Below are 27,964 nucleotides of genomic sequence, written 5' to 3'. Positions count from 1 at the left end.
AGCAAGACAGGGTTCCTTTTGCCATCCTACCTGATTTCCAGCTCTGTCTCCCTAACCCTAATCAGAGAAACTGGCAGGGACCAGCAGCGCATGTGGTTAAATATTTTCGGGGAAGGCTTATTTTCAGGGGGGGCTTAATCTAGCGAATGTGCTCAAAAGCCTGATTACACTTATTATCAGGAGATGTCTTATTTTTGGGGGGGAAGCGGTAGTCTAGTTTTTATGAAGCACAATTAGTTTGGGATGTAAACAAAGGGGCTGTTGCATCCTAAACAAAACCATTTTTTACTGATATCAGTGACATTTGCTTTGCCCTTAAGAATCCTATGCTCAAAATGGAAGGCACAACTTTTAATTAGTATAGTCTTAATATTATTTTACAGTTACATATATCCATGTGTTTGTTTAAAAATAAAACATGCTCATCATGAGCTACATAGAATACTTCATCTTAAAATATTAATATTTGTAAATATGCATAACCCAAATAAGTAATCTTCTTGTTAATAGATATGTATAAATATAATACGTAATTGTCCTGAATTCATATTTCAAAATATGTTTTAAAATGCAAAACAAAAATAGCACATTTAGTGTTTGTCAGCAAAATAGAAAGATTTAAACATTTTAACAATAGATCAACACATACACACTTTATTTTATGTATGGGAGCACATAGGCTAATAAGCAGATATATGGAAGAATCTTAAATTGAACAGGACAGTGTGAGAATATTGCTAGTCACCATTGCCATCATGGAAAATATGTTCCAGCAATCTCTTTATATGTTTTAGTGGTCAGTAATACTTATCTAAAGTCAAATAAATCCAGTAATGTACCCTTATACCTAATCCTCCAAGGGAAAAAATCCCTTTTCACTAACCCCTCTTCAAATCACAGAAAAAATAACTAAATGAAACTGGAATGATGCTGTGTGGCAGCATCTTTCAAAATAGAATGAAGATCAACACATCTTTTCAGATCTTGAATCTTCTGCAGAATGAGAAAAAAAATTGAAAACATACACTCAAGTAAAACAGATGTTATGTTTTCTGAGGTTTTTCAAGAAAAACAATCAGGATCAAGTGACAATTTACAGTTCTGTATAAAATATTTTTCCCATTTTGCATCTTTAAAAAATCTTTACCCCTAAATGCTTTCAGAGTTTTATTTGCATTCTTCTGATACAGTAAGGGAGCTGAGTGAACAAAAATTATTAAAGTTAAACACTTCTTTGTTTGATTAAAACAAAGCATCAAATTTAGGAGGGAAAAAGCAATAGTGGGAAAAAGACTGAATTGCTTCATTTGATTTAATTCAAGGGATAAATAACTAAGACCAGTTGCAAATATTTTAAATAATCAGAGTTTGCCATAAACCCTGGCTACCCTCTTTATAAGTTTTTACCAGAAAGATCCTCAATGCACATTATGTCACATTAAAAAAATTTTTTGAAGACCACTATAGAGAAATTATTTCTATCAGCTTGCAAAAGGCTATAAAACTATTCCTAAATTTCTCAGCCTACACCAAGCCAGACCCAATTAGAAATAGGGATGAAGTATTACCATTTTCTGAGAATAGCCATCCTGTCAAAATCATTCCAATAGCAGAGTGTAAAACAATGCAAAATGTTACAAAGAACCATAGAAAAATATTCACTTTGGCTAAAGCTAATAATTCAGCATCATAAAAATACTGGATAAAAAAAATGAGTTTCAAATGAGACTAGCAAGAAAAGAGCCATGGCTGATTAACAAGGACGTACTCTCAATTTTATTAAAGAGATATTTTCAAATTTGCTAAAAAACACCTAAGTAAATTCCAGACGTCTAGAAGAATGTTCCAAGGAAATACTAGTTTAAAATAGACCTTTTGGGGTTATATGGGTATTATTATGTGTAAACAATGAGATACCAACATGCCATTAAGCATGGAGATGATAGTGTCATGGTTGGGGAATCAGGTATCTTGCCATCACTGAAGAAAGTGTAAATTCTGCTTTGTAGCAGAGAATTCTACAGTAGTATATCAGATCCTCTAACCATCAGCTGAAGCAAAAGTGAATTATATAGCATTATAATGATTTCAAACTAACACTCTAGTCTACAAGAGAAAGTCTACAAGAGAATCAGGAATAAATTCAATGTTTTTGAATGCTCAGCTCAAAATCCAGGTTTAAGCCATACATAACAATGTGGCAGGACCTGAATTTAGAAATTTATGCTAGAAGACTATCAAATCCTGAAGTAAGTTGCCATAAAAGAATGGATCAAAATTCTTACAAAGAGTCACTTGACAGTGAGATGGGTGGTATATAAATTTGATAAATAAACAAAATACAAGAGTAACTTGCCAATTACAGCAAGAGTTTTGTTGTCGCAACTAAAGATGGTACATGTAGTTACTCAATCTAAAGTGGTAAAGATTGGATCACTTTGTTTAATTAATAATACTAAACTAAGTACTAAACTTTATTACTATTCATTCACTTGGATTTCTTTTCTGTTGGCAGATTCCACCTCAAGCTTGGTAAAATTCGTTTTAAAGATGTGAAAAAATTCACAAAACTTGAAAAGGGGCAAGTAAATTAATACTTTGGATTTCCTTTTATTCAGGAAATCCTCCTTATCCAATTTAAAATTTAATATATTTCTAGAATACTATATTCAGCACAAAAACGTCTTTCTTAAGAATTTAGAAGATAACTCTTTATTCTTTTTTTTATTATTGGCTATGAAATTGCATCAGTAGAGAGCAGATACGATGCAAAAAAAAAAAAAATAGGTATGCTGGTTTAAGTCCCAGAAAAATGAAAGAGGTACAGCTATCTAGAAATTCTGACACAAAATTTAAAATCAATAGTATCATGAGAGTTCATATGAAAACAAATATTTCAAAAATAAGATTGACAATGGTAATAGTGATTTTACTTGGCTTGTTTCATGATTAGTTGGAAAACAGCAGCTTTCTCACTAAAGTTTTTCTATCATCACTGGCCAAAACTTAACTTGAGATAGGAGAGAAAAGAGGTGACAGCAGTGAGGAAGGTTGACCTAGCACAGGGGTCGACAATCTTAAACAATCAGAGCCATTTGGACTCATTTCCCACAGAAAAGAAAACACCGGGAGCCCCAAAACCCTTTTGACATTTAAAATGAAGATAACACTGCATATGTCGTTTTTTTACCTTCATGCTATGTATAAAAAAACCTATAGTGTGTTGCGTTTATGAAATCAATGAACTGCTACAGAGGGAAAAATATTTCTGCATGCAACAAAAACATTTTGAACTCCGAAAAAAAAGATGGGCTGAGAAGCTCAATAAATCACATGCCGGTGGGTGTCGCACACTGGCAGTTGTGACGCATATTTTGGGTGACAGGGAGCCACAGCAGAGGGATGAAAGAGCCACGTGCGGCTCCAGAGCCGCAGGTTGCAGACCCCTGAAGTCTGATCAGAAAAACCATTGCTGCCAAAAAGCCAGATTCTATTTTTCAAATGTTTCTGGCTGACCTCGTTGAGCTGGGGGGAAATGAAAATTACAAGAATAATGTTTTTGAACTATAGTGGAATCCCCAAAGATGACTGAAATGTTTCTACAAAAGCTGACTTAATAATCTGTATTGGAACAAACAGAAATTACAATTTCCAGCATGTTTTTAAAATAAAAATATTGAATGCATTATAAGAGGGCTCATTTATGCCTATTGGACTATTCAGTAGTGAAGTATAAGGTTCAGTATTAGCATTACTGATAAAGTTAAAACACAACATCCAGTATCATTGAACAAGTTGGATTCCCCTCTTTTCTCCAGAAATCCACAAATAGTCCATGCGAATTTTCCAAACATATAGAGAAATTTGGAGAGCAAGGAAATTCTAGACCATCCTGCTAGAAATGTAACTGACGAGCCCGAATTTGACATATGTGTAGCCGTTTTATTTAGCTCTCTATTTCTTTTTGAATGGGTTTCATCACTTGGAAACCTGACAGTAAGTTGTTCAGAAAATGGACACAATTACATACAACTCAAATATCTAAGTTATTTTAGACAAAGCTCAAATAATTATTATATGAATACTGTTAGTATTTGACCGACAGAAAGATAAAAAAAAGATGTGATGACTTTTATAATTTGGATATTTCACTGTATATGTAGAAAATAGTTCTAAGCAAATTGCTGTATTAGTAAAGTTAATAGTTTAAATTTGTTTTCAGACCTCCTAATCAACTGGACAATCATTTTCCCCCCAAAATGATTCGTTTGATTAAAGTTGGTAATTCTTATCACATGGATGCAATTCTAAATTCTCAATTCTAAACGTATTTGGTAATGTTCCAAAATAATGAGATCCCTTAATGTTACATCTTGTTTTGGAATTCTAACAAGTGAGCAAAGAGAGGCAATTGGAAAACACTCCAAAAGGTGGCATGCTCATCACCACCTTTTTTCATGACTGATAATATGACAGCAGAAAAGAAAGGATCGGAGCTCCCCAAATGAAACTGGGGGAGAAATTCTCAGCTCCATCAGAGACTGTCAGGTGGGCTGTTCCTTCACTCTAGCAAAACAGCCACTTAAAAATAAATATATAAATAAAACATTAAATGGTAAAAAAATTCTAAAATAAACAACTCATTATATTGTCCCAAAGGTACTTTTTTCAGGAGGCAAATGTCTGTAGCAGTGGTGAAATCCATTTTTTTTACTACCAGTTCTGTGGGGGTGGCTTGGTGGGCGTGGCAGGGGAAGGATACTGCAAATCTCCATTCCCTTCCCACTTCTGGGGGAAGGATATTGCAAAATCTCCATTCCCACCCCACTCTGGGGCCAGCTAGAGGTGGTATTTGCCAGTTCTCCAAACTACTCAAAATTTCATCTACCAGTTCTCCAGAACCTGTCAGAACCTGCTGGATTTCACCCCTGGTCTATAGAGAGTCTCAGTCATCCAGGTCATTTTAGCTATACAATCTGGGATGAACACCCTTTGAATGGTATGGGAGTAGGAATGGATTTCCAAAGGAAAAATTGCAGACTACAGGAACCAGAAGCACTACTCAGGTGACCTTGAGGACCCAGATAAAGCTCCAAGTGCTTCAACAACCCTCTAAAAGGATGCAAATGACCAGCTGTTTGCAAGGAATATAAATCCTTCCATTCCTCACCATCCTGTCAGAGCTGAAGAAGCTTCTTGGATGAGAAGCAAAACATCTTCAAAAGTCCAGTTACCTCCTGAAAAACCACCTTTGGGACAATCATGACCTGGATGACTCAGAAACTACAAACTCTTTATATTGCATTTACTAGAAACACCAAGGCTCTCAGTCTGAATGGGTTGGTGAAACTATTTGAATAAAATAGGTGTTATACTTCAAGACATTCAGGTTTTAAGTTCTTCCAATATTTATATCTTAAAAGTAAATGTCAGAACTTAAAATGATTTTATTTTCCATTTCTCAAATGTATTATTTTAATAGTAATATCCTAGTAAGATTAAATGCTTAATGAACATTTAAGTATATATCTTCTAACATTTACAAGATGCTTTCAACAATAATCATTTGACAAGAATTGTATCACAATAAATAGTTGGCCATTATTTAAATCTTTCATATTTGACCTTCATATTAAGAATTAGCCTTTCCCACATGCCTCACAAAAAATATATATTTTCTCTTTGAAAAAAAAAACCATTACAAATTCCCAGGAAGTAGAATCATCAGATCAGTTCTATATGGCAACATATGAATTGAGTCACTGAGTGAAGCTCTTTTTGATGAGCACATTAGGGAAGCTGGCATTCAGTTCTAGGACAATTCGGTGATCAATTTGTGAACAGAAGGACACATCAAGTAAGGACAATTCTTTACAAGACTCCAGCAATTTCCTTAAAGAAGCCGGGCTTACCATTCTTGTCCCTGGAAAAGAAGAGAACAAAAAGTTAAAGAGGGGAAAAAAAGGAGTACTTAAAGAAATAAAAATCGCAGGGCTCTTTAAGGAAAGTGGCAGTGTACCTAATTAATACAAAGCTTTCATTTTAAAACTTTTCCTAGTCAAAATTAGAGCATTTTTAATCCTTTCAAATATTTATTTTTGTTTTATATTCTGCATTTCTTATAAGTCACTTTGATATAAAGTCACGCTGGTATAAATAGAAAGCTAGAATATAAATTAAATAATATTGAGCTGACATGGAATGAAGATGAAACGGGTGAAATCCAGCAGGTTCTGGAGAACTGGTAGCGGAAATTTTGAGCAGTTCGGAGAACCAGCAAATACCACCACTGGCCCCAGAGTGGAGTGGGAATGGAGATTTTGCAATATCCTTCCCCCAGGAGTGGCAAGAGAATGGAGATTTTGCAGTATCCTTCTCCTGCCACGCCCACCAAGCCATGTCCACCAAGCCATGCCAACAGAACCGGTAGTACAAAAAATTGGATTTCACCACTGAGATGAAAGAATCAGATTTTCATTCAACTCTACAATTTACTGTAGTTTATTCTACAACTCTACAATGATTTGGCAAACCACGACATTTAATCCTATGAACTTTTATTATAAACAAAAGTACCCATTTTATCCTCCTCTCCACTAACTAATCTTTCCCTTTTCCAAGTCAACTAGAGAGTTTCTTCAATGAACCTGTGTAGTATTGACTCCATCTTATCAATTATGTGGACCAATTAAGATCACAGTCACCCCAGAAAGTGCAACACAAAAAAATCTACAGTCATAAAATGTGCCTTACTTAGTTAATCATGTGGTATCTGTGCTTGAGGCCAAGTGGTGAAAAGCAATGGCCAAGATAGCATAGCTAGATTGCAATCTGTGGCATATTTACAATGCAATTACAAGCCTATCTTACTTAAAATGAGCACAAACTGTAATCTTAGCTAATATACAGTTCAAGATGATGTATCTGACACTGATTTCATTTAAGGATAAACTATATATCACAAACATACTACTGGAGTGCACAGTCCTTATTAATTTAAAGTTTTTGAATAAAAACAAATTATATTTGTTGTATAATATGAATACTGTTAACTTTATTGTGTCCCCTAGCTACTGGGGATTATACCCTTGCTTAATAAATAATAAAATAGCAACAGCCCTAATAAGCTACCAGTTTGGTCTAGGGGTGAAGATACCAGGTGAGAAACCAGGAGACTCTGAGTTCTAGTTCTGCCTTAGGCAGGAATGCTATTTGGGTGACTTTGAGCCAATTGCCCTCTCTCAACACATCCCATCTCACAGGGTTGTTGTTGCATGGAAAATAGGAGAAGGAAAGAAAATTGGGCATGTTTGACACCTTGACCTATTTATAGAAGTAATGAAAGATAAAAATAAATAAATAATACTTCGTACTAATGGTGGAAAGAACCTAAACCAGCACAACGAGGAGGGCACAGACAAAAATGCAAATAGGCTGCCTCCTTCCCAACAACCTGAATATGATGGCTGCGTACAGAAGGCATTTATTTGAAAGCAGGCCAAGCTTCTTGTGTCCCAGTTTTTAACTTAGATGGGAAGGGCGGTTGAAGAAATCCTCATAATGGAAGCTCTGGAAAACGCAGATAGGTACGTTATTGCCTCTCTCTAGTGGGGGGTGGGTGATGTTTTTAATGTGCTTATTTCTGTACAGAAACTGAGTAACTGCATTCTGAAACTGTCAAGTAAACTGATGGTTTTGACAGGCACAAGGGGACAGTTGGAACTTTTGGCATTCTAGGAAAATGTGGGAGGCATTTTTTTTTTTTAGTTTATAGCATCTAAGAAGCCGTCAAAAGAAGAATGCATTGTTATTCCTCCTTCCGTGCCTGAACGGTTTTACATATTAGGCCTTTTAAATATGTGTGAACTTTGCTAGAATTACGGTTTTTCATTCAATGAACTGAGATAGCAATTTAGGTAGGGTGCATACAGATGGTTAAACCCACCATATTCTCCTAAACTGTACTTTATGCTGCCTGGCTGCAGTCAAAATATCAAGTGGAAGTTTATTTTTCTGGAGCATGTTTTATGCCCTTATTTAAGCATAATCCAAACATATGTTGCAATTTATGTGATCACATAATGGCTCTGCATATGTTGCTCTGCAAGCGAAGAACAGAACTATACCCTTTTCACATATTGCCCATTTTCAAACTTCGGTATTAACAAGCATCTTAGTATTAGCAGCCACAAAGAAAGAGAAGGAGAAGAGCAGGGGTGAAAGTAAACTATATCAGAGCACTTTCTGAAAGGGTAGGTGAAATTTCCAAATGAGGTCAACTTGCATACTCGTAAAAAAGGTAAAGGTTTCCCTTGCCAGTCGCATCTGACTCTAGGGGGCATTAGTCATCTCCGATTCACAGCCGAAGAGCCAGTGTTGTCCATGATCATGTGACCAGCATGACTATACGCCAAAGGTGCATGGAACACTGTTACTTTCCCATTGAAGTGGTACCTATTTCTCTACTTGCATTTACATGCTTTCAACTGCTAGGTTGGCAGGAGCTGGGGCAAGTAAAGGAAGCTCACTCCATCACATGGTACTTAGGTCTCAAACTGCCAACCTTACAGTTGACAAGCCCAGCACCTATTCCTTTATTTCTACCTACTGACTGAATGGCAGGTATAGCAATAGCACTTAGATTTATATAGCGCTTCACAGTACTTTACAGCTCTAAGTGGTTTTACAGAATTAGCATATTGCCTCCAACAATCTGGGTCCTCATTTTACCGGCCTCGGAAGGCTGGAAGGCGGAGTCAACCTTGAGCCACTCAGGATTGAATTCCTAGAGCGAGCAGTGAGTTAGCCTGCAATACAGGTAGTCCTCAACTTACGATCACAATTGAGCCCAAAATGTGTGTTGTTAAGTGAGAAATTTGTTGAGCGAGTTTTGCCCCATTTTATGACTTTTCTTACATTTGTTCAGTGAATCACTGCAAGTTCTTAAATTAGTCACACAGTTGTTAAGTGAATCTAGTTTCTCCATTGACTTTGCTTATGAGAAAATTGAAAAAGGGTATGACGTAACTCCAGGACAATGCAACGGTCATAAATGTGAACCACTTGTCAAGCATTTGAATGTAAATCATGTGACTGTGGGGATGTTGCAAGTGTGATAAATGATAAGTCACATTTTTCAGTGCTGTGGTAATTTCAAACGGTCACTTAATGAACTGTTGTAAGTCGAGGACTACCTGTACTGCATTCTAACCACTGTGCCACCATAACTCATGGTATGATGAAGAGCAGGATGAAGAAATTCAGGTTCAAGCCCACTCTCAGCCTCAGAAACTCATTTGGGTCACTCATTCACTCTCGACCCAAATTACTGTATGGGAGTGGAGGAGGACATCCTACCTACTACCTCTGCTTTGAACTCCTGAATGAAAGGCATGGTATAAATGTAACAAAGAAATTAATATCTCTAAGTTATTTTTGAATAGACTTCTATAGTCATGAGAACTAAACATTTTACAGCAGAACCTTTAACTGGCTATTAAATCCTCACTATTATTGACAACAGGAAAGGGAGACCTAAAAAAGGATAAAACTAGCTTGTTGACTAAAGAGATTTTTAAAATATGTTTATTTTTCTCTATGGAAGAAATTTAAATGTTTCACATGGCAGAAAATTAACTTAGCAAGGTAGCATATTTTTGTGCTGGGTGGGGAGAGGATGTGTACTGATCTATTTAACAGCAGCAGATGTACATTTTTCTTGTCTTTATGTTGTCTATTTATTGTTGTAATAAAACTTTGAGCATTGGAGAACTCTGACATTTATTTATTTATTTATTTATTTGAATTTTTATACCGCCCTATCTCCCGAAGGACTCAGGGCGGTGTACAGCCAAATAAAAACATAAGAATAATACAAGTAAAAACAACAATTAAAAAACTTATTAATTAGGCCGAAATTAAAATACCACTAAAATAGTATAAAACCCCATTAAAACTAAATTTAAAACTAAAAACGCTAGGCTAGCCCTGCGCAAATAAATAGATGTGTCTTAAGCTCAAAGCGGAAGGTTCGGAGGTCGGGAAGTTGGCGCAGCCCTGGGGGAAGCTCTTTCCAGAGGGTGGGAGCCCCCACAGAGAAAGCCCTTCCTCTGGGTGTCGCCAGTCGGCACTGCCTGGCGGACGGCACCCTAAGGAGTCCCTCTCTGTGAGAGCGTACGGGTCGGTGGGAGGCAATCGGTGGCAGTAGGCAGTCCCGTAAATAACCCGGCCCTATGCCATGGAGCACTTTAAAGATGGTCACCAAAACCTTGAAGCGCACCCGAAAGGCCACAGGTAGCCAGTGCAGTCTGCGCAGGATTGGTGTAACATGGGAGCCACGAGGGACTCCCTCTATCACCCGCGCAGCTGGATTCTGAACCAACTGCAGCCTCCGGATGCCCTTCAAAGGGAACCCCATGTAGAGAGCGTTGCAGTAATCCAAGCAAGATGTCACGAGCGCATGAGTGACCGTGCATAAGGCATCCTGGTCTAGGAAGGGGCGCAACTGGCGGACCAGGCGAACCTGGTAAAAAGCTCTCCTGGAGACGGCCATCAAATGATCTTCAAAAGACAGCCGTCCATCCAGGAGAACGCCCAAGTTGCGCACCCTTTCCATCGGGGCCAATAACTCGCCCCCAACAGTCAGCTGTGGGTGCAGTTGACTGTACCGGGGTGCCAGCATCCACAGCCACTCCGTCTTGGAGGGATTGAGCTTGAGCCTGTTTCTCCCCATCCAGACCCGTACGGCTTCCAGACACCGGGACAGCACTTCGATAGCTTCGTTGGGATGGCCCGGGGTGGAAAAGTACAGCTGAGTGTCATCCGCGTACAGATGGTATCTCACCCCAAAGCCACTGATGATCTCACCCAGCGGCTTCATATAGATGTTGAACAGGAGGGGCAAGAGAATCGACCCCTGTGGCACCCCACAGGTGAGGTGCCTCGGGGCCGACCTCTGCCCCCCTGCCAACACCGTCTGTGACCGATCGGAGAGATAGGAGGAGAACCACCGATAAACGGTGCCTCCCACTCCCAATCCCTCCAATCGGTGCAGCAGGATACCATGGTCGATGGTATCAAAAGCCGCTGAGAGGTCTAATAGGACCAGGGCAGAGGAATAACCCCTATCCCTGGCCCTCCAGAGGTCATCAACCAACGCGACCAAAGCCGTCTCCGTGCTATATCCGGGTCGAAAGCCAGACTGGAAGGGGTCTAGATAGACAGTTTCATCCAGGTACCGGGGAAGTTGACATGCCACCACACTCTCTACAACCTTCGCCACAAAGCGAAGGTTGGAGACCGGACGATAATTACCTAAAACAGCCGGGTCCAGGGAAGGCTTCTTGAGGAGGGGTCTCACTACCGCCTCTTTCAAGGCGGCAGGGACGACCCCCTCCAACAATGAAGCATTTATAATCCCCCGGAGCCAGCCTCGTGTCACTTCCCGTGTGGCCAGCACCAACCAGGAGGGGCACATAAATATTTAGAAAGAAACAATAACATATTTTATGTTTAGCTACAGTCATTCCGCAAACACTCTGCAGCAGTAACTTTCAAGGTATTTTGTACAATGAATTAACGCAAAGCACACAAAGAAATCTATCACTTAAAAAAACTAAAATAAGTCCAACAAACCACTTTCCCTCAAAAAATGAAGGCCTTGATAAGCATCCTGAAATGTGGGGGTGGGGGGGAAAGCTGGCTAAAAACCAGGGGTGAAAACCAGCAGGTTCTGACAGGTTCTAGAGAACCAGTAACCGAAATTTTGAGTAGTTTGGAGAACCAGCAAATGCCATCTCTGGCTGGCCCCAGAGTGGGATGGGAATGAAGATTTTGCACTATCCTTCCCCTGCCATGCCCACCAAGCCACACCCACCAAGCGACACCCACAGAACCGGTAATTTAAAAAAATGGATTTCACCACTGCTAAAAACTGTCACCTGTACCTCATACTAAGCTTCATACCCCACTGGTTTTGTTTTTATTTGATTTTTAAAATGAAGCTGAAGATTTCTCATGTTTCAAAGTAAAGTTCTCACTTTTAGCCCCACCCTACCTGTCAGGATGTCCCAAGCATCCTTAGAAAACAAAATGGGTAGAGAACAGCATCCCAGCACTTTTTAAAAAAATATACTACTCTTCCAGGAAACACTAACAGAGTATAAACTGGGAGATGGTGGAGAGATTCTGGAAATTTCAGAGAAACACAGCAAGGACAATGCTTTGCCTGTGAGGTGTCTTTTACATACGTTACCTCTTTTTGATAGTGTATGGTGGGTGCATGTGTTTTTACAAGGTGTGTGTTTTTTGCCTGAAGGGTATGGCTCCATTATTTGTGAATTCTTCCTTAGTATAAAGATTGCAAGCAAAATAACATGGAAGTATATTGTCAGCAGATGGAGCAAACATAATAAAATAGCATTAAACTTCCATTTTTGGTAAATAATGCAGCTTGTACACGGTACAATTAAGCAAATTAAATGTTATTGCATAGACTGCTTTTTTTCTTATACAGGGGTATCTTGGTACTCATCATTAATTGGTTCCGGAAGGCACAATGAGTACCAAAAACAATGAGTATCAAACAAATTTTTCCCATAAGGAATAATTTAGTGAGTCACAAGGCAGCTAACATAGACAAGTTCTAGTCTGTGTGTGTGTTGCATGCCAACAAATGATGAGTACCAGGACAAAATTTTCACATCAAAGGGCTAAGAAGTTAAGTGAGATTAGTACTTGATTGGAAATATTATCAGAGAATTTCAGGACTGTTAAAATAGATTGGAAAAAATCTAAATATATCCAGATTAGTGGCAAAATACATAAATACAAAATACATTAAAATACATAAATACAGTTTGAAATATGTTGAGAAAGAATTTTGGGGTCTAAACACAATTGAAAACTTAAATTTATTTATTTTTTATTTATTTATTTATTTTTATACTTTTATACCGCACCATCTCCCGTAGGACTCAGGGCGGTTCACAGGCATATTAAAATACAACAATAATAAATAAGCAATTTAAAACCCAATTAAAACAAAATATTTCAATCGCCAAATAACTAAAACGGTAAAAACCGGTTAAAACCCATTAAAATTAACTAAAATATTTTATTCTTAGGCTAGTCCAGCTCGTTGAAATAATAAAGTCTTCAGTTCACGTCTGAAGGTCCGGAGGTCTGGGAGTTGCCGTAACCCTGGAGGAAGCTCGTTCCACAGGGCCGGTGCTGCCACAGAGAAGGCCCTCCCCCTGGAGGTCGCCAACCTGCATTGCTTGGTCGACAGCACCCGGAGGAGGCCCGCTCTGTGGGAGCGCACCGGTCATTGGGAGGCTATTGGCAGCAGGAGGCGGTCTCGTAGGTACCCCGGTCCTAAGCCATGGAGCGCTTTAAAGATGATGACCAAAACCTTGAATTGCACCCGGAAAGGCTACCGGCAGCCAGTGTAGGCCGCGCAGGATAGGTGTTATGTGGGAGCAACGCGGTGCTCCCTCTATCACCCGCGCGGCCGCATTCTGGACTAACTGGAGCCTCCTGGTGCTCTTCAAGGGGAGCCCCATATAGAGACCATTGCAATAGTCCAGGCGGGAAGTGACGAGGGCATGAGTGACCGTGCGTAAGGCATCCCGGTCAAGGAAGGAGCGCAACTGGCGAATCAGGTAAACCTGATAAAATGCTCCCCTGGCGACGGCTGTCAAATGATCCTCTAAGGACAGCCGATCATCCAGGAGAACGCCTAAGTTGCGCACTCCTCCCCTGGGGGTCAGTACTTCCCCCCCCAACAGTCAGCAATGGTGTAAGCTGACTGTACCGGGACGCCGGAACCCACAGCCACTCTGTCTTGGAAGGGTTGAGTCGGAGCCTGTTCCTCCCCATCCAGACCCGCACGGCCTCAAGACACCGGCCCATCACCTCAACGGCTTCGTTGGGGTGGTTCGGGGTGGAAATGTACAGCTGTGTATCATCAGCGTACAGATTATAATCCACCCCGAACCCCCGGATAACCTCACCCAGCGGCTTCATATAGATGTTGAACAGGAGAGGCGAGAGAACAGACCCCTGAGGCACCCCACAAATGAGGCGCCTCGAGGTCGATCTCTACCCTCCTGCCAACACCGTCTGCGAACGGTCAGAGAGATAGGAGGAGAACCACCGATAAACGGTGCCTCCCACCCCCAATCCCCCAACCGCCGCAGCAGGATACCATGGTCGATGGTATCAAAAGCTGCCGAGAGATCTAATAGAACCAGGACAGAGGAACAACCCCTGCCCCGGCCCTCCAGAGGTCATCCACCAACGCGACCAAAGCCGTTGGTGGATAATAAATAAATTAATAAATTTATTTATTAATTTTTAAATTAGCATTTAAACATATTTTTAAAAGAAGTAGTTTTGTTTTTGCTCTTCAAGAAATTCTTTTATGATAAGGTCCCCACTTTGTAAATTTATCCTGTCATGCACTATTACAATTCCAAGAACTTCTCAAAGCTGGCAATAGTACTTGAATGAATTTCAGGAATTCATTAAAAAAACTAGATTTTTTTAAAAGAAGTAGTTTTGTTTTTGCTCTTCAAGAAATTCTTTCATAAGGTCCCCACTTTGTAAATATATCCTGTCATGCACTATTACAATTCCAAGAACTTCTCAAAGCTGGCAATAGTACTTGAATGAATTTCAGGAATTCATTAAAAAAACTAGATTTTTTAAAAAAAGAAAAAGTAGCAGCAAGGAATAAGTAATTAGGCAAATGTTCCCAATTTTGTTAATCAAAGAATTTGGAATTAGACTGATTTATCTCATCACCAATGATTCGTTAAAGCAATGAATGTATCTGGTATTAATTGTTTTTACGCAGCAATCTGCCATCAGGAAGTAAGAGATGTCTGAATATAGTATTTCCAACAGAAGAGAATATTTGTAGCTTAGGGTTGGACTGTGGGGTCTCTGGTGCTATCTGAGCTTGGCTGTTGTCTTGCAAGAAAACAACCAAACGCAGAGAACACCAATGGCCCCACACATAGTATTTCAAAATCTCCCCTTTATGCAACCTATAATTTTCTCTTTTGAGTCAGATAACAACTAATTAATTTACAGGAGAATAAAGTGTTCTTGTGGGTACTTACCTAAAATATCAAGCTGCCGAAGATTTGTACAATTTGCAGCAAGTTCTTCAATGTCAGAATCACACACCGATCGGTTAGCTGTCAGAAAAAGCTTTTGCAAATTTGGTAGTTTTCGGGCAAGTTTTGCAAAGCATCCTGTACTGCTCTGAAGAGTCGGGCACCAGCCAAGATCAAGCTCCTCCAACAGTGAACAGCCAGCAGCCAGCTCTGCTAATCCATTTTCAGAAATGTTTTTACATCGCCATAAATCCAATGTTCGAAGTTTTTTGCATTTGGCTCCCATCATACTAGCTATTGTGTCATAGTCCTCAATCTGTCAAATTAAAAATATTTTTAAAACCAAATGGTGTTATCTACTCTCACTGTAAATATCTAACAATGTCTATACTTTGTCCAGCCTATAGACCCATAAGGAACCTAAGTATTTATTTAATTGGCCTTCAAGACCTTGTAGTCAAGAAACCATTTCTGATCAACGCCCCAGCTTAATAACAATTTTTGAAACAATTCCATCTAACATCTAACATACCATGGTATTTTTAATACCATATGCCTCAGAAATGGAAAATAAAATAAAATAAACAATTCTGATAGATCTTCCCTAAATTATTACTCTATAGTTCGTCTGCTGAAAAAGTTCTGCTTCAAGTCTTGATCCTCATATTTTTAGTGATCACTGGACTTGAAGAACAATTCGAAAATAGGAACATTATCTGTAAAAAAGTTGTTTCTTATATCATCATCAAAAAGCATTTTAAATGAAGTCACCAGTGTGCTGGCCGGAGTTAAATTTGCACAGTATAAATGTAATATGATGCAGACTGACTTTACTCTTACTTTGAAACTAAGTAGTCTCATTTTGAACTATGGAAGTTTATAGACTGTCTGATAACAGAACCAGTCTGATTTAAAATAAAAAAAGTAAACTAAAATGCAGGGTGATTATAGAACAAATTATTGAACCAATCCTTCCCCCCTCCCCCCCGGGGGGAAGTAACATAATTTATTAATTAAATTTATTTGCCACCCATCTCTCAACAAGGCAACTCAGGAAATAGCCAGAAGATATCAATAAACCGGAATTATATACCACAGAAGATATTAAAAAGTAATATTTGTAGAAACAAGTTCTATTTCATATCTATATCAAGTTTTAAGACATGCTAGTATTTATGCAGAGGAAATAGTATACTGAAGTGATAAGTAGACTACCATATTTATATGCAGAATTCCTGCATGAGAACAACATGACATGTGAAAACTTTTTCATATATTTGAATTTATATAGCTATTCACTTATGTAAGCCAAATTTCAAACAAGGAAAGATACTTTTCTGTTTTTCACTTCTTCAGCGGTTATAGATCTCAAATAAGCATTCATTTACATATTCTATAATATAGAATGTAGAATTTTATATCAATTCTATAATTCATTTACATCAACAAAGTCAAACATCCTTGGGCCAATTCTGGAATTATTTTCTCCTTCAAATGAACTGGGTTGAAAATGGAGCCTTAAAACTCAAAACTCTTCATTTTTCTTACCGGAAGATTTCATAAACAGACAGTAACTGCACATGATTTATAGGGAGAATGGGGGATGGGGGTTGAATTCCTAATTTCAATAATTCATATGATACAAGTAACATGATCACCTCAAGATAACAGATGTAAATAAGAGTAATTTTTAAGCACGTATTTACAACCTTAATCAAGTGTATTTGTATTTGGGTTGAAGTAATTTTTAAAAAATGGTTTATTTTTTAATTTATTTTTCTTAAATTTATTTGTTTAATATTTGGGGGTGGGGGGAAGGGGGAGGAACCAAGCTAGCAAACTTGAGCAGCATCTCCACAGAGTCAAAACTTTTAAGAACTCACCATTATACAGCTTCCCAGGCTGAGGTGCTGAAGTTCTGAACAGAAGTTCAGAATGCTGAGCAGTGCCGTTTGCTGTCATTAGGGAACACATCAGAAGCAAATATAGAAAGCAAACATAAAGAGGAAGGGTCAATTAGACATTAAAGGCTGTCACCACTTTCCCTGAAATCCAACTCAAAACTTAGGAAACAGACACCACAAATACCATTTAATGAGTCCCCAGATGCTCTAACCATTGATTGGCTTATAGTCAAGGTAATCATTACAACCCTTTATATAATAAGTCACTGTGGATGTGGTTGTGCATGCCCTAAAGACACCTTTATTCCCATGACCTATCAGCTCTTTTCCCTCAGGAGAACTCTTAGAAGTCTGGTAAGTTCAAACAACAAGCAAGGCCAAACCAAAAACTCAGAGGGCTGGTGACATCCTGAAAAAGGAGAGCACCTCTTGACATTCAGTGATCAGCTACAGCCTGATGGAACTGCCAATAGAGTCACACAGCATCAGGATCGAGTTGGTGACTTTAATGTCACAGGATGGTCTTGCTGACAAGGATGCTGACAATCATTGAGCACCTGTCACAAGCAACATGCAGATGGAAACAAATATAACGTGCACTTTACACTCGTGTTGTTGCCATTTTAAGCATGTTCACAGTGAAGTGCCACCTCATTAAAAAAAAAAATGAAAAGAACTCTAACAGAATATCAGATGTACTTTGAAAAATGGTTATTCTTTCGAATTTATGGATAACTTTTGGACACAGGCATGCATACTACTCAAACTCAAATTAGTAATTCATCTTTTCCCAAACACTGTTCTTTGTTTCCAATTATTGTTCAGATTTTATAATTCTTAACTGACATGAAACTGACAGGAAAAGAGTAACAGAAAGACGATTATGAATTTCTTATAGTGCAGTAAATAATTCAAACCTGTAATCTTTCAATGTAATTCACAAGTTGTATCTATTCATTTAAGTCTTTCCAAAACTCAACCATACCCTTTCAGGATTGTTACTGAATAAAATATTACACAAAAGACTTCTGTTATAAAAACTGATTTAAATTTTATAACTTTATCTGGTGTTCCAGTTTTAAACACTTGAATCAGTCTACCTGCTGCAATGTAAATACAATATTCAACACACACAACTATAAATAGGCATCTTTCTCATTAAGTAGACACCTTGTTAAAAGTTTTTAGCCATTTGCTAAAGCACATACTATATTTTTGTAGTCAAGTATAATGTTCATAGTCTTTTTAATATTGAGGCCTTTATAAATTATTTTTATGTATTTGGATTTACTGTAATACCAAATAGGATGAGTAAATAGATTTAATCTCTAGCAAAGATTTCTACAAAATTATAATGGGAAAAGAAAAAAGAGCAACAAAGGTAAAATCCAATGATTAAAGGATGCACAATAATGCATCTTTAATAATGGAAAGTTATCCAGTCTTGCTCTATAACGGGGTGTCAAACCCGTGTCGTCATGGTGTCATTACGTGACATGTTGTGACTTTTTCTCCCTCCGCTAAACCGGGTGTGGGTATGGGCAGTGCGTGATGCATCCGGCCCATGGGCTGCATGTTTGACATGCTGCTCTATAATGTTGGGTTATCAGACATTTGTTTCGTATTTATTAAAGGAAAAAAAATACTAGATTCTGCTAAAGTGTACATAACATTAGAAAAGCCATAAATGTTATACATGTTAATTCCATAGTATTATAATCATAAATAAAATGGATAGTAACAGAAGTTTCAGATCCTAATATTAAAATATTTGTAATAAGTACAGAAATGATCAAATGGGATTCAATGTATTTATATATAGTGAATGAATTTCACTGTCGATGAATTTATATACAGTGAAAAGATGGGCCTCTAATCATTCATAATTCTGCTAGTATGAATTCAAGTCCAGGTAACTTATAAAAAGAAAGGGCACATTCCATTCAATAGCTACAATGTCACCATTGGACTAAACATATACATAAAATACAATTATGAAATTATTGGTTTATATCTAGTTATAAAACAATCTAATGTTATACAAAACTTTTAAAAAAATACTACCATGGGGAAAAAACAAAAGAATTTTGTATAGCCCCCAAATCCTTCTTTGTGCTGTCCAAACTTCAACAATAGCACAAAGCAACACTTTTCGGTAGCAGCACCTGCCCTCTGGAATGGTATTCCTCCTGAGATTAGATTAACCACAACCCTGCCGGCTTTTTGAAGGCTTTTAAGACCTGAGTTTTTTTTCTCAAGTGTGAAGGTCAGGAAAGGGTTGAACCCACAAATGGAATGAATTTGTTGCTGACTGATTTGTCTTCAGAACTTTTTCTTTTGCTGTCAAGTGTGTTCTATTTATTATTTTGTTATTGCATTGGTGTACAGGTAGTCCTCAGCTTACGACCAGAATAGACCTCAAAATTTCTGTTGCTAAGTGAGACAGCTGTTAAGTGAATTGTGCCCTATTTTACTACCTTTCTTTCCGTAGTTGTTAAGTAAATCCCTGCAATGGTTACGTTTGTAACATGGTTGTTAAGCAAAGTCAATGGTAAGATTCACTTATCAGAAGGTCGCAAAATGTGATCATATGACCTTAGGACACTGCAGCCGTCATAAATATGAGTCAGTTGTCAAGTGTCTGGATTTTGATCACATGACCGTGGAGATGCTGCAATAGTCATAAGTGTGAAAAATGATCATAAGTCCCTTTTTTCAGTGCAGTTGTAACTTCAGATGGTCACTAAATGAACGGTTGTAAATCGAGGACTACCTGTATTTATAGTCTCAGCTATCCAAAGTGACTTGATGTGAGATGGCAGACTTTATACATATACATATAATAAATAAAGATTGATAACATCAGCTGTCATCATTCTGAGTTGCAAAACATGTAACCCAATTCTAAACAATGAAACACGTGACAACACATTCTGAACCACAAATCATATGGCTTAAAGTTAAAATGTTCTCCAAAGACCCTCCCTCAAATCCATTTTCCACTCAGCTGACATCACTAGCACCCATAGTGGTGCTTGGGCTCCCAAAAATAAGTTTAGCTCTCAAAAATCGAAAGTTCCCCCCCGCACTCCCCCCACATGGCATTACGAGATAGATGGTTTCTTCTTAAGCCTTTTACTTATCATGGATTGAATGAAATCTTGTATATGTATCCAACATTGATTGGATATTTATCCTAGCAGTCCTGGGTAGAACCTGAAACCTTTACTACACTTAATAGATCTTCTTTTCAATATAAACAATCCCATTTCATTCTATCCACAACTCAATGCTTATCCCAAATGCTAGAGATATATAGTTGATATTTTTTCAAAGAGAAATTCTAGCTTCAAAATAAATGTGCAAACAAAAATTAAGATATATATCCAATCAAGTATATACACCTACACAGAATTATTAAAGTTCATAAGAAATTGACAATATTCTGTTATTGTCCATTGTGCACCTTAAATACATTCAAGACAATAAATTCTGAATGCATGTTATGAATGCATATGTAATGAATAAATTAAATGAATAAAGATTAAAATCATGTATTAGCAAATGGTGAGACCATTAGCACAAAAATATTCTGTGTACAATAATTGCAAGTAAGATTGTAATTGAATAGACTTAAGCCAATAGGCTGATTGAAATAAAATTATAAATTATGTTAAGTACTCTCCAAAATTAAGAAGCTTTTAACAATTATTTACAATTAGGAGATGAATTGCATATTGTGTTCTGGTTCTGGAAACAGTTCACTACATTTTGTGAAAGGATGTGATAGTTGAATTGTGTAAAAAGAGGACTTTCTATCTTTTAAAAAGTACTCTAGAGTTGAAAAGTGGAACATTCTGGCCATACACATTCAAAAGTGAAAGACAAAGGGCAAAATGAAATATGTGGCAATTAAGCTGCAGTCAGAGGAAGTAATTGAAAATTGGAAATCATGCATGCTATTACATATGTATTTTCTTCTTATATTTCCTTGTATTAAAAAGGAGCATTTTTCCATTGGCAGCAATTAAAAATTCATTCTTGCAGAATGCTGACTGCATATGTATGTATAAATAACTAGCTGTGAAAACTGGTCTAGAAGCTTTATGTTCAACAGGTGGTTTCTACCTGTATTACTAGCAGTTTCTAAGGTAAAAGGTAAAGGTTCCCCTCGCACATATGTGCTAGTCGTTCCCGACTCTAGGGGGTGGTGCTCATCTCCGTTTCAAAGCCGAAGAGCCAGCGCTGTCTGAAGACGTCTCCGTGGTCATGTGGCCGGCATGACTAAACACCAAAGGCGCACGGAACGCTGTTACCTTCCCACCAAAGGTGGTCCCTATTTTTCTACTTGCATTTTTTACGTGCTTCCGAATGGCTAGCAGTTTCTATAAGTGATGAAAAAGAAGAAATAAGCAAAAACATGTTTTCATAATCTTGGAAATAACAAATTTCTTACGATACTGTAATAACTGATAGAATACTGGCATTTTACTATGGACATTGGCATACTAAATTACTATGAATTTCTGAAACAGGGTTGATTATTCCTTAAATGAATTTCAGGGCAACACTCAACCTAGCAATCAACATGACAAACACCAGAAAGCACATCAAATCATACATGCAATAAAAATGTAGAAAATAAATCTTACCCAGTCATATACAGTCATGTGAAAATGTTAAGTATACCCCACTGAAATTTATGTTTTCAATATACCAATATTTGATTTTCATTTCAACAATACTGATAAAGGGGATATAGTACAATGACTACCATGCACTACTTACAATTTGTAATCCATTCTGTAATTTAAATAAACACTAGTGCAAATATCTCATGTGGAAAAATTAAGTATACCTCTATATTTATCACTACTACAAATACATAAAATTAGTGTCTGGTGCCCAGTTAATCTGCAGATCTGCAGGCTGTCTAAGAACATCTAACCATCATACCAGGTTAGATAGGGTGGGCACACTCTTAGTCTCTTTCTTTAAACATTGCCACCATATTGGAGCATTTGTGACAGTTCCTGTCCTGTGGAACATTCTTCTCTCTAAAGTTCGGCAGGCCTCTAGCCTCCTAGCCTTCTGTAGACCGTTTTCCCCCAAGCACTATGACAAATGAGGTGACTACATATCAGAAGCTTGACTTGTGCCAGGTTTTTGTTTTTAATGTTTAATAGTTTTAATATGGTTTTTATGTTATTAAAATCTGGTCACTGCTCAGAATTCATTATAAGATGGGTGACTATACAAATGTTTTAAATAGTAAATAAACAAACAAACCATAATTAATCATTACCAAGCCTTTCAAACATCCTATACTGAAGTTTCTCTTCCTCTGATATTTACTATGTTTAAAATAGTTTAATATGTTTAAAATATGTTTTCTCTATAACCTTACAAAGACTGATTTAACATGTAAGGGTGAAAGAAAAATGATTTTCATACCTCTATTTTTGTTCGATAAAGAATTAAACGTGTAAGGTTGCACAATTTGGCAATGTGGTTGAAAGCCTGCGATGGAATTTTATCACAGGAGGAGAGATTTAATTCCTGCAAATTTAAACATGTGTCAGCAATAACTTCCAAACAAGCCTCATTGAGGAAATGGCCACAAGACAATTCCAGGCGTACTAGTTCTGAACCACAAACTTTCAGGAACCTGTAAGAAGCATAGATGAATCAATTCACCAAGAAAAGTAATGCATTTGCTTTTAATTCATTGTAAAAACTGGGTAGATTCCAATGCCATGTCTTAATAGATCAGGAGCAAAATTATGCACGCCTAACAAGGAACTATTTTAGCATAGCAACAACCTCCTCTGAGATAATTGGAAGGTAATCATAATCAACTCCAGTATCCAAGACAATCCAGTTAGCCAAGGATTCTTTGTGACATTGCAATAGGTCAAATTCCAACATGTAAGCTTTTAAATATATTTAAATCCATTTACAAGTGTTACAATTTAGTATCCAAAAATAATGTGATGCACTGGAATGTATTGGGGATCAAAATGCAGTATCCCATTATATCTGCGCAAACAAAAAACAATACCCTCTCCAAACTCTCCTGTAATTATGAACTACAGCTGACAGCTGGGTTTCATAATAAGTAATATAAGCATTATTTGTATTCATTTACTGCATCTCTGTTCAGGGTTTCCCATGAGAGCTTGAATTCACATACATAAAGGCACCCCTGCAATTTTATCCTTATAACATAAATCCTAAGAGATAGATTGGGCTGGGAGACATGATTTAGTTCAAAGTCACTCAGATGTTTTGTAATGGAGACTTGACCAGGGGTCTCGATACATCTGGATCATGGTGCTATCTGGCTTCCATACCTTCTCTGTTTTGAAACCTATATCATATTTCTTGTTGTTGCATAGAGGTACAGTTCAACTTCATGTTAGAGTTTTTGTATGTCCTACACAACTCTACAACTCATCCCCTGAATTGGAATGCTCAAATATGCTTGTCAGTGTCAGGTGCAAATCAGATGGAAAAAGCCCAAGGAAACGAAAGGAGGTTGATCCTGAGACAAAATTATTTTTTGAGAACAGAAACTACGATCCATGCAAACTAACCTCTTTATATTCAACTGAAACAGTTCAAGCAAGATAAGAAAATAGCAGAGCAAAAAAATAAAATCACTTCACACAGCAGTCAAATTACATAGCTAAGTAGTTAGATTTTTTAAAAATATCAGAATAAATTAATTTGTATTGATTCATTCATTGTTTAAAATGTCACCAGCCGTAAAGAAGTTTTTTTTTTAATTTTTAAAGGAGGAATATTGCTTTAATGTAGACATTTCATGTTGCCAAAGCATTTAAACAGAATTAAATGTTCTTCTGTTACAGAAGAAACAACAGCCTCTCACTACTGATATTTCAAGCAGTATCAAAGACATTTACTAGTCTGCTGTTGTCAAAAAAAGAATCTCAATTTAATTTATTGTATAAAGAATTTGTACGTGATAATATATCTCATCTATTAAAGTGCCCAAAGATTACTGATAGAGCACTATAAAATTATTCAGCTACATCACATTAACATCGTTTGATTATACATGATTTATAGTCCCATTTAATATTTCTCAAACTCTCTGTCTAGCTCAAGCAAAGAAGTTTAGAACGTTTAGCAATTTTGATAAGTGAAACATTACAATATTCTTATATAGCCCTACAGAGGTGGACACTATCAATAAGTTAAATTACCTTCAGCCTTGCCTCAGGATATTGAAATGCCTGAAGCATTCTGTCCTCTCATGGTAATATTTTGTTAGCTTGTCAGCTATCCTAGATTACTATTCTAATTTGCTCTATTTCTTATTATTAATACATACCCTACTAATATTTACATTTTCAGAAACATAAACAACATGTCTGCTGTATATATTAGCAGTACATATTAATGCTAAAAGTGTATATTAACATTAAATTATGCTCACTGAAGGATAATTTACTCATTGTTTATAAACTTCATAGATGTATGTACAGTGTAAAAATATTATAACGTATAGATTATTATTCTTCAACAGTTCAAAAAATTGTCAATTATTCAGCCCATGAATTATTAATTTTAAAAAAGAGAAAAAGAATTTTAAAACTGCAGGTACAAACTGATTATAGCCTACTTATACCATTTACAGAATTTCCATTATCAGCAATAAATGAAGTAACTAGAATTTTGGATGTGTTCTTGATCAGTATTTTCTTAAATGTTTTGAATAAATAAAGTAGACTGTAATAAAACATGCCAACATTTCAACTGTCATTTACAGTCATGGCCCTTAAAAATTTACATATTTTTTACTGTATGAATTCTGTGACAGAGCCAACCATTAAAATGGACCCTGGTGGCATAGCGGTTAGAATGCAGTATTGCAGACTAACTCTGCCCACTGCCAGGAGTTTGATCCTAACCGGTTCAAAGTTGACTCAACCTTTAATCCTTTTTAGGTCAGTAAAATGAGGACCCAGATTGTTGGGCAATATGCTGACTCTGTAAACTTCTTAGAGAGGGCTGTAAAGAACTGTGAAGTGGTATATAAGTCTAAGTGCTATTGCTATTAAATCTAAATCTAAATAAGATTCTTTTGCGGGAAGAAAAATACAGACTAAAAGATATACACTCTCTATTATAGAGATAGTTTGGAGTTTAAAAATCTGCCTTTTCAGCCAATGGCAAGATGTCCTAGAAAACAATAATGTTGAGATACTGGTTTTCATAAAAGACAGCAATGTTGTTAATGCAAAGTTTCTTTGGCCAGTGTTTTTTATTAGTTTGCACAAGACACACAATACACAAAGACTTTACAAAGGCTGCAATTTTCTACCCCTTAGCAAGTTTAGCTTTTTTAAAAATCCAAATAAATAGTTCTCTGACAGAAAAACCTATTTTTGCTGAAAATCTCATCTGTATCCCTACTTTTTCCCCTATAGGAGGAGGAATTCACAAATGCCGTTCCAGGAAGCATTTTCTTTCTTGCCATGTTTACATACAACTTTAAATTTCAAAACCAGCCAAATGTTTGGTAGGTGGGGTAAAAAATGAGTAGGAATACAAAAGACAACAGAAAGAAAATTTGAACTTTTCAACTCCTACTCTTGAAAAAGTGTCAGAACAAAATCAAGTACGTGAAAAGAAGTTGCTAAACTTGCCTGCCAGGTTATCTCTCTGCCACTGGATTTTATGTCTTTGATGCTGCCAATGCATGACTAAACATATGCCTCTGACCCTGAAGTATTATCGATTGGCTACAGTCATGTTAGTAACTTTTATTCTAACTGCTAGGTGATTGGGATAAAGGGATGAGTCTATGATTCTATTTTACAGAATACGTTATATACCTCTTCAGAATACTGACCTGCTAAAAGCAGAAAATGAAATGGTTCCTCTGTTCCCAGTCCAAGATAAATTAAGCCACTGGACCAGGATACAACGAGACTGCAGATATTCTAAAGCTGTATCATTAATCCTTGCCCAATATGGTTGCAAACTGAGATGAATATATTGTAGTGGATCACAACAATGTTGATATAGTAGCTTACATGTCTGTGAGAGTCTACATAGATCCGGAACTGTAAGGTGACTCAAAATCAACTGGATGAGCTGAATTGAAAAACAACAGTAAAAGAAAATTACTCTATCAAAATCGTATTTTCATGCAAGGTAAATATTTTTTTATTCTAATTAAATTAATCTCCCCAATTTAATTTCCATTATTTTCCTATTTTTTATACCATGGTATATACATTTGTATTTTGTGCTTGCTTTCAACGTCACCTTTCAGATTTAACCTGGGCTGCACTTAGCCTTAAATCGCATACTGGTAGCTATACCCTAAAGAGTTGAACAAGAGTTGAAATCTGATACGATTTCAATTAAATGTACTTAAAATTATATATGTTTACACTCCAGTCACATACAGGTGGTTCCTGCTTAACAACTGTCTTATTTAGGGGCCATTCAAAGTTACAACAGCACTGAATTAGTAATTTTATAATTGGTCTTTGAACTTACAGCCATCATAACATCCCCACATCACACGATTGAAATGTTGGTGTTTGTCAACTGGTGGCGCATTTACAATTGTCACAGTCCCACAATTTCCATTTGTATGCTTTACAGCTGGCTTCTGGCAAGTAACAGTCAATAGAGAAGCCAGTACTAAAAACACAAGTCCCCCACATGTCTTGCTTAACGACCTGCAGTGACCTACTTAAAAACTGAATGGGAAGTGCCATAAATCCATGCCAATCGTGTGTTGTTTTGCTTAGCAATCATGTCATTTAATGACAGAGTTGCTGGTCCCAATTCTGGTCACTAAGAGTTATTAAAAATCACAATCTGATAATGCAAATGGGCATAGAATAGATGAAGAGGTTTTTTGGGGAAGTGCAAGCGCCTTTGACTTGTTCTTGACTTCTGGTAAGTTCCTGCAGTTTTCTTGGTAAAGTTTTTCAGAAGTGGTCTTTATGCCTAAGGCAGGAATAGAACTCACCATCTCTTGTTTTCTGGTCCGATTCCTTAACCATTGCACAATACTGGCTCTTTTTACATGAAGTATTTTTTTAACATGTTTGAACATTTAAAGTTTCACTTCTAGTTTTGAGTAGAGTTCTTCTGCACATATACTAAAATCAGGATTTTTTTAATGTCATGTTTATTATGACCATTACTGTGCATGGCTCAGCTGAAATACCTTTAAGTCCTTTTACTTTCAATGGGACAGTAACACTTAGGTTTTCTTCACTCTTTCTGAATTAAATGGGATTTGATTATATCTATTAAAAATAAAATACATATCATTACCTCATCTATTATATAGGATTTGAATGTATAAAATACAAAGATTCATGTTATTAATGACCCCTACCTGTTATTTTTGTTGTTGTTGCCATATAGCCTAAACTATATTTCAGTAATCTAAGTTGGGTGCTTATGAGCACTGTGCTTTTTGGATTCAAAGGTATAAATATGCTTCAGATTATACATTAGTGCAAACAATCACAATCGGGACTGGAATTTCTATTGCTAAGCAATGCGATTTTGAAGTGTGATATCACAGGACACGTTGCTTAACAACAGTAATCCATACAGTCCGCACTGTTGTGGTTAAATAAGGATCACGAATCGTTAAGCAAGGACCTCCTCTTCGCAACTTCCTGATGGCTTCCAACAGGCAAAGTCAATGGGGAAGCTGGCAGGAAGTCACTAGTCCTGGGCAGTTTGTAAGCAAGCCAGTAGGTGGGCAAGTAGATGGTGCAGCACAACATGAGCACACCTAGGTAGAAGTGGTTGCTGCTGTGTAGGGGAGGCTGTGCAAGTGATTGCTGTGGCACAAATGTGGTCAGGGAAGGGATGGCCACTGCCAGGTGTGAAAGGTTGTGCAGGCAGCCGCCACAGCACCATACAAGCACA

The 27,964-nt window shown here is 37.2% G+C and overlaps 1 protein-coding gene across 4 annotated transcripts in view; it reads right to left on the bottom strand.

Moving 5' to 3' along the window:
- Positions 1 to 2,211: 2,211 nt before the first annotated feature.
- Positions 2,212 to 27,964, bottom strand: part of FBXL4 (F-box and leucine rich repeat protein 4) — a 43,100-nt gene continuing 17,347 nt past the window's right edge. For all 4 annotated transcript variants that reach the window (XM_058174948.1, XM_058174940.1, XM_058174964.1 and 1 more), the window contains exons 4-8: positions 25,908 to 26,152; positions 22,481 to 22,694; positions 17,006 to 17,077; positions 15,126 to 15,438; positions 2,212 to 5,923 (exon numbers count right to left, since the gene is read on the bottom strand). In XM_058174948.1, the coding sequence (XP_058030931.1) occupies positions 5,760 to 5,923; positions 15,126 to 15,438; positions 17,006 to 17,077; positions 22,481 to 22,694; positions 25,908 to 26,152 (1,008 nt within the window). In that variant the 3' untranslated portion in view covers positions 2,212 to 5,759. The remainder of the gene's footprint in view (positions 5,924 to 15,125; positions 15,439 to 17,005; positions 17,078 to 22,480; positions 22,695 to 25,907; positions 26,153 to 27,964) is intronic.

Source organism: Ahaetulla prasina, chromosome 1 (genome assembly GCF_028640845.1).
Source record: "Ahaetulla prasina isolate Xishuangbanna chromosome 1, ASM2864084v1, whole genome shotgun sequence".
Classification (NCBI taxonomy): Eukaryota; Metazoa; Chordata; class Lepidosauria; order Squamata; family Colubridae; genus Ahaetulla; species Ahaetulla prasina.
This window is presented reverse-complemented; position numbering and strand designations above follow the sequence as displayed.